At 39.2% G+C, this 7,830-nt stretch overlaps 1 protein-coding gene and 1 non-coding gene across 3 annotated transcripts; both read right to left on the reverse strand.

Moving 5' to 3' along the window:
• Window positions 1-328: 328 nt before the first annotated feature.
• nabp1a (nucleic acid binding protein 1a) lies at window positions 329-4,624 on the reverse strand. Of its 2 annotated transcripts, none has more exons than XM_085374141.1 (6): window positions 3,591-4,624; window positions 3,232-3,370; window positions 3,061-3,132; window positions 2,578-2,662; window positions 2,342-2,393; window positions 329-1,792 (listed from the first exon to the last, which is right to left on the reverse strand). In XM_085374141.1, exons 1-6 carry the CDS (start codon window positions 3,682-3,684, stop codon window positions 1,590-1,592), a joined length of 645 nt encoding a protein of 214 aa, XP_085230267.1. In that variant the 5' UTR covers window positions 3,685-4,624; the 3' UTR covers window positions 329-1,589. The 2 variants fall into 2 exon arrangements, with proteins under 2 accessions (XP_085230267.1, XP_085230266.1); XM_085374140.1 differs by having other exon boundaries at window positions 2,324-2,393.
• A 592-nt stretch (window positions 4,625-5,216) lies between these two features.
• trnas-cga (transfer RNA serine (anticodon CGA)) lies at window positions 5,217-5,298 on the reverse strand. Its single transcript has one exon. It is a non-coding gene; the product is annotated as a tRNA-Ser (tRNA).
• Between the last annotated feature and the right edge of the window lie 2,532 nt (window positions 5,299-7,830).

A 7,830-nucleotide genomic window follows, 5' to 3' on the forward strand; every position in this document is an offset into this window, starting at 1 on the left:
CACTTTTGTTCCACTTGTGCACACAGAAGACAAAGGTGGTGTCCTGGTGTTTTTGTGCAGCTTGAAGTCTACATGTACGTAAACTAACGTGAAAGGCCCTTTCACCTTTTGACATAGAGAGTAAGAATCAAACAAAAAAATAAAAAGAGAAAAACCACAAGTGCGTCAGAAAAGTGAGACTGGGAAATTGCGCCATCCTGAGGCCATAACGTTTAGGTGCTTGGTGCAACAGAGGATATGAAGACAGGGTTTTGTCGAAAGCAACACATTGCTTCAAAACAAAATTCTTAATGCAAATGCTTTCATTTGTACAGACATAAGGGTCCTAACCCAACTGTGATAAAGGAAGTTAAACAATAAAACTCCAGTTCCACTTCTGCTTGAGCAATCTCGCCAAAAACCTGAAGTAAAGAAAAGTAAAACGGTAAAGTAACCATTGTCTGGGCAAAGCAAATCATGCGAAGGCATGTCCAAAAATAACATAATTTATCAATCTGGGCACTAGATGGTGCTGTAGAGTGCAATGATGAGCAGAAAGTAGGTTTATTTTGCCGTTGGTGGCAGTGTGGAGCTTTAATAGAGGTGGCAGCATGTTTACAGGACGATGAGTCTTTTGGGGTGATGTGCATTCAGGCCCCTGAACACTTCTCATGTAGGCTTTAAACTGCAGTGTAAGAATATATCAGCGACAGTACGAGTAACTCAAGCTCTCAAACAGACTACAGAAAAGCAAATGTGACAGAAAATTGCTCTAAAATTTATTTGGTGAACTGTTTTTGCCAGTATTTAAGTGGTCCCTAAAGGTACAGTTGATGGCCAACAAAGAAAAAAAGAGAAAGAAAGAAAACAACAAAACATGTCTTATTGAAAAGAAAAAAAGAAACCGTTCACTATCAGTCTACCTACCAATAATTAAAACTCAAAACTAACACCTTTCCTTTCACACAGTCACTTCAGAAAACAGTTTGGTTTGAAGAGTTTCACGTGGGCAGTCAGTTCAACTACTTATTTTCACAACTTAAGGCCTTTTTTTTTTCCTCTAAAAAACTAAATAAAGCAGAAACTGATTTCCTGAATTAAATGACAGCTAAGCCTCGACATAAATTAAGAGAAGAAAGTGCATCAAGTGTTCAAGTAGGGTGTATAGTTTTAAAGAACATGAAGAGGGCAAGGGTTCAGGTTGGTGTTTGTTTGGGAGTTGGGGGGGTAACACTGGCACAGAACTGGCAACTTGAAGAAGAAGGGTGCAGACTGGGAAGCTGCCCACACCTCAGCCACACCAGGTCGCGACTATCTAAGAAGCCCTGAAAACGCATAAAGTGGTAGATCATAATCACACTGTGCTGCTTATGAGAGCACTACCTGCACTACGGATGACAGACGACACATCTGATCATGTTAGCCTGGATTAAAAAAAGAAAGAAATTCTGCAAGTAGTCAGTTGTTTGGTTTTTTTTGTTTTTTTATAGCCAACACAGGCTGTGATGAAGACGGGGCAGACAGGTCGGAAAGCTGTAAGAGGGGGGTAAATGGTGACGTCCATAGATTTCTCACATACCACCCTCCCCTGCACCTTCTAACCCCCAATTTCATCTTTTGGCACGTCGTGGGTCCCTGCCGTTGCTAATTGTAACTGAGGACTTTGTAGCTGGTGGGGCTCCAGCAGCAGTAACCGAAGGGGCACCGTTGCCAGGCGACCGTCCATTGGGCCGCCCGACGTTCCCAAACGTGGGGTCACGGGGTGCACCAGGTGGTTGATTATTGTTGGCATATGGCGGCATGGCACCGTTACCTGCAGGTTAGAAACATGAGTCAGTCCTCACTCATTTCTGTTTTTTGTCTCACATTTGTGGGTGCGACTGAAGTGTGTTTTGTTTTAACATGTCACCTTCTTCCTTTTAAAATCACAACATGAGTCATTTGTTAGAAGCAAGCTCATGATTGCCACCTCATGTTTGGTGTATTTTCTTTATTTTACCGCCAAGTTGTGTTTTAACTCTAGTTAAAACTAAACTAAGTGAGAAAATTACATAACCCTTGAAATGCCAGCCTTTTCATCCCTTAAAAGATTATTAAGCACATTTGTGAATAATTCAATTGATGACAGACGAACTTCTTTTAGCTGCTTCGCCTTATGCCAGTCCCTGTCTGGAATCTGAGGTTTTGAGGCTCCATCAGTACAGACATAAAGCTTTGTAAATGCAGGTGACTACAACAACAAACCCAATGTTAGCATCAAAGTGTACAATTACATAACACATGCACACAAGTCATCAGTCAGCTTGTGGTTAACTCAAAATTTGCATTAGGAAAATACACTGACCTGGTGGAGCAGATGTACCTGAATTCTGATTGGGTGGAGAGTTCCCCCTCTGATTCTGGTCAGGCTTCCCCTGGTAGACAAAGAGGAAGGCCACCTTAAATATATTTTCACTTAGACTGAGGCATGCAGAAAGCTTGCAGAAGATAGTTTAGCTTGATTTATTTGGGGAAATGCACAGATCTGCGTGAGAACAGGACAACCAAAGTGTTCTTGAGGGGTCTGCACCAGCTGGCCAGTTTCCTAAGAGTACTCACAGACTTGTTTTGCTGGTTTGCTTGGGCTAGCAGCTCTGGGTTTGGTTCACTGAAGTTGGGCACTTCTGAATACACCATACAGAATCTGGAAAGATATTAGAGAACATTTAATCATCTTGTATGATCGTTTCAGCCATCAGCTGTATTGCACTCATCCTTATGAAGAAATGCCCCACTATTCACACTTTATCAGCCAAGGGAAAGCCAGACTGTAACAACCACAAACTGTACTGTAGTAGAGGTCAGTGTGCAAACTTATAAAATGAAATTTTATTCGCTTTAGAAATAAACTTCAAAAATGCTCCAATCATATTTTGTGAAATGCATTAAAATGCTTGACTGTGTTTTAAAACTGCCTAAAACTAAAAATGTTTTACCATTACATTTTACAAAGCATGACTCTGGAACAGAGTGATACGCTAAGCAGAATTCCAAGAGGGACCGGAGCATTACATAAATAGATGTGTGTGACCATCTACTTACTCTCCAATCTTCTGTAGATCTCCTCCTCTTCCAGTGTATAAGGTCAGGCAGCCTTTCCATATAGATGCATAGCTAGCAGAGAAATACCAGGTTAAACTGGTGCAGACATACAAAATATGCAAACACCGATCTCTCTGGCAACATTGAAGATTTCTACATCCGCAGTCTTACCCTCTGGTTAGCTTGATGATGTCCCCTGGCTGAATAAGGCTGCCGAGTTCATCCCAAACGGAGATAGCTATGCTACCGCTCTTGTCTGCCACCTTGCATGAGCGCACCTCATGGCCATCTTTCGTTTTGGTTACTCGACCTAACAAAAAAAAGAAAAAGAAAAAAAGACTCAAGGTACAAATAGCTCTACCAGAGGCCAACTCTCAACTTTCACATAGAACAGTATTAAATCAAAGCCTCACTGTATTTAGGCTGTATCTCTCATGGCTTTCACAGCAAAGCTGCCGGTCCCTTTAAGAAAAAGGAGCACGAGTTGATGTAGGGAGAGACCGCTTTAGCCTCACAGTCCAACTACTCACCTATTTCCAAAACGATGAACACGATATTCAAATTTTTCGAGCCAGGCTTCACATCCTTTATCAAAAACAAGGCCTCGTTTGTTGGTGCTGCCATTATTAGTGTCGAGGGTGGAAAAAACGGACCACTGATGTCTCTCTTCCTGTCACTCAAACTCAGCAGCTATAACTGTCGTTACTATGTAATGGGGAGCTAAAACCGTTAGCTTCAGCTTAGCTAACTAGTTAGCCTGTCAGCCTTGCTACTTCTAACACGTATCTTAACTGTTTATAACATAAAACACAGGGGACCAGCGCCTTAGATAACCCACATTAAACTTAACACAAACGCTTGTGACAGTGGTGAAGGACAACTATACTCTTTACAGCTAACTGACACTAGCAGGGTGACAAGATAGCTCCGCTAAGGAACAATTCGCTAAATGTTTGCTAGCTCCCAGTTAGCTACCTTATTTTAGTTTCAGAATACGAGTGTCTGGATATCTCGTTTTTCGCGATTATCGCCATAATGTCAGCTTCATTCTTCTCATAAAATTAGCTAACGTAGAATCCGTTGCAAAGTAGCTGTCAAGTACTCAAAACGATGTTTCGAAATCAGATACCAATAGGTTGACAAATCCAGAATCCCTGGTTCAATCTGAGGTTCCTGTTTTAACAAATACCACTCCACTGACTGCAAGTTACATTACAGCTTAATGTGCTGCCTGTACTTCTAGCCTTTTTTAGTAGACCCACTCGATCATTTAGACACTTCTTTTTAATGCTTTTAAACTAATCGACCGCATTTCCTTTGTGTGCCTTTTGTAAGTATAAAGAACTGTTAGCCTTGTTAGCGCGCAGTCTGGCCAAATGCTTTGTTATACGACTAGTGTGTCTATTTTTAACTATCTGTAGCCCCAGTAGCGTTGCTGTTGTTCGAACAACACTTATTGTTAAACGTCCGAGGTATTAATCCCTAAATACTACGGCCCCCAAAACGCTGTTTTTAAAAAAAAAAAAACTATACACACTGCCAACTACACGGTTTAACCTTCCTGAACAATGCCCCAAAAACTACGTCAGCTGTACTGCCGGTCAGTTTTATCTCCACCGGACGATTCCATTTTTCTACACGGCGAAGGGGTATATTCGTAAAAGTATATTTTAATGTGATTTTATATAGACAAATCAATATATAGAGAACAATTGTATAGTTGTATTCTTGTAAGATACTGCATCCAAAACCATAAAAAGGCACAAAACCTAGCTGTTTAGAGTTGCAAATGAAAGCAGTTGGTTTTTACCATAGCAAATGAATTCCATTCACAAACAACGCGAGACGAGAGGAAATGTGAGTTTACTATCAACCGTAAAACGAACGGTGGTTTGCTTATTTATTTATTTTTAATAATGTCGCATCCGTTTTACTAATCTCGGTTTATCGTTGTTTTTGTCTTCAAGGTGTCCCAGTTTAAACACAGATTTCACTCAGAGTGTAGAATCCGTCATTTAGCACTAGGTATCGTGGGTAACCCTTCGGGGACACACATTGTATTAAATCAATAAATTGGGTCCAGTTTGACAAGTTTCTGAACGATTGAGTGTGAGCGTGTTTTATAAGAAGAAATTTGTGGCAATCAAAAGTTTTATCGTCACGAACAGGATTCGAACCTGTGCGGGGAAACCCCATTGGATTTCGAGTCCAACGCCTTAACCTCTCGGCCACCGTGACTATACAATCTGGTCCCACATATCTTTTTCACTATAAACATAAGCACTGCCGAGCGTTTACGTTACATATATATTTGGCTGAATTGTGCAAACAAACAGTTGCGTTTCCTACCGTGCTACTTACTACTGTGCAGTGAACGAGAAGAAGGATGGGGCGGTGGAAGAAGCGCAGGGTGTTTGCTTGATTTCGGACATAGGAGGGAGACAAACACCATCAAAACACCCCGCTCGCTCGCTCACAAACGTCGGAGAAATAAAGCTCATTAGACGTTTTAACGATGTACGCAAAAGAGCTGCGTAAAATATAGTGATCTTAAATAAGTTTTTTCTTGTGGATTTTATAAACGTTGTATCGGACAGTAATAAAAGTAAGGTTACGACTGCTGTGGAAATTTCCTTCCAAAGTTTATTGTTGGCAAAGGAAATGCCGGTATCGATGTCCTCTTATTAACAGGAAGATTCCCTCACTTTATTGGTAGAAATCAAAATTAAAATCAAAAGGGTTTTTATTGCGAATCGCTTCTACAGAACATTTTGGTTAGTCTCCGTTTTAATTGGATTAAACTGTGTTAAAGGAATAATGTGATCTTATGTTACTGTGCAATCCAAATGAATGGAAATTTGTATTTCTACAGTATCTGATTACTGATCTTGCTACTCAGTGCTAGTGTATATAAAGTCAATGGTTAATATATAAAGTCAATAGTTAGTGCTAGGGATCGGGGGTTAAGGTTGGTCTAAGGTGCTGCGCAACATTAAACCACAACCAACCTGGATTTTGTTGTTTATATAGAATGAGAATGAATAATCTGATCTAATCTCTGTATCATGAATCCACACTGTGTAAATAAGGGTTGAGTAACCTCGCCACTCCTTTCAGATATGGGTGATACACAGCCCTGCCTGCTCTAAAGTGTACTAGATTCCAGCCCTATGACAAAACTAAACAACCATACAGCCCTGTCAGCAACAAGCTTAACTAGCCTACATGTTTTCTACGCAATTTTAGGTCAAAGGTATTGAATTAAAGGAGACTTACTACTAGGACTCTACTAGCTTTGTAGGATTCACATTTCACAATAATGCATATTCATCTTATACTGGGTCATATGGAGGCCCTTAATACATTCTCTCGCTGAAAAGGGTAGCTTGCTTCTGAATGGCCATCTCCAGGTGGTTTGAAAAGCAACTTTAAGCCTGAGCTATCTATAAACATTTAGGAATACTTGCTTTTAATGACCTCATACAGATCTAAGAGCAAGGATTACTTGTACACACTGCATACCTCATTATTTACAACTATAGTCGTATTTTATATGTGCATTCACACAAGTTTGACAGAAAAACAAGGAAAAGCACAATAGATAATCTTTACCTACCTCTATGTAAGATCTACACCATTATCGTGTTTAACCTTAACATAGATTAAAAGAAAACAAACAAAACAATTTCAGTGTTATAAAATGTTTATTAATGTATACAATACTAAAGTCTGCAAAGGAAAGGTCAGCATGTTTACAAGATTGGTGAGGGGAGCACATTTAAGCCCTCAAGTGATGAGTAATCTTCTGCCATGAAGGAAACTTCTTTGGTTTAAGTGGTTATCTAAGTCAGCCGGCTAAGAAGCAAAAACAAAGATTATGTTAAACACAAGATCACTACCTGACAGTGCTCAAAGTGTGTAGCACACCGTGGTCCTCATAACTCGTAGATTTAACAATGCAAAGAACGAAAAGAAGACTTTTGAACAAATACACATTGTATACATTTATTTTTTAGCAGACCAGATATCACCAAGTAGCACATTTGCATGAATAAGCAGAAAGTACACATACACCTAGTGTTCAATCCATTTTCATCTTGGGTGATTTATATGAAAAATGTAAATGAAAAGCAAAGGTTAAACACACTCAAGTTGTTCAAAAGGATACATATCAAATTGCTTTACGCATTTATTCTTAACAGATCTTATTCAATAAACGTGCAGAGTATTGCTGTAACACACAAAGCACTTTCTTTTTCTCCAAATACTGTAATACCAAAATGTGCTGTGTTTGCAGGGACTGTTATTTGGCTTTGAATTTTAGTGAAAGATAAAATTCTTTACTTTTACTTCAACCTACAAACCGTTTTGACGGAAAAAAAAAAAAAAGCTCTGAAATGCAAGCAAGCTGCAGAGGCCATTTATAAAAACAGAGCCATGAATACCCTTAGATTACTGCTTAAACATAGTAACAACAATAGTTAAACAGCATATTTAACAATTAACATACTTTATTTGTTTAGTTGTATTTCAACAGTGGATAGTAGGTTTTCCCCCACGTGGTGTAAACATACAACACAGTCTATACAGCTTTGCTGTAGTAAATTCTCTATTTAATCTGATATCTGATGTATACATAAGATTTTTTATATTGCTGTTCATTTCCCATGTTAAATATTCCCATTGATTTTCCACAAATGAAGCTAAAACAATACATATGTTCCTGCATAAAACATACTGACTGAATACAAGTGTAAGAACTTCTTTTTT

Source organism: Diplotaxodon limnothrissa, linkage group LG16, assembly GCF_057381915.1.
Source record: "Diplotaxodon limnothrissa isolate DT_005_m linkage group LG16, D_limnothrissa_male_GT1.1, whole genome shotgun sequence".
Classification (NCBI taxonomy): Eukaryota; Metazoa; Chordata; class Actinopteri; order Cichliformes; family Cichlidae; genus Diplotaxodon; species Diplotaxodon limnothrissa.

Bases quoted from the DNA above. Each gene is read 5' to 3' on its own strand.
- nabp1a (XM_085374140.1), bottom strand. From the start codon at position 3,684: ATGGCAGCACCAACAAACGAGGCCTTGTTTTTGATAAAGGATGTGAAG. The intron at 2,663-3,060 runs GTAAGTAGATGG...ATATCTTTCCAG, and splicing joins GATCTACAGAAGATTGGAGA to ATTCTGTATGGTGTATTCAG. The intron at 2,394-2,577 runs GTGAGTACTCTT...TTTGTCTACCAG, and splicing joins CAAACCAGCAAAACAAGTCT to GGGAAGCCTGACCAGAATCA.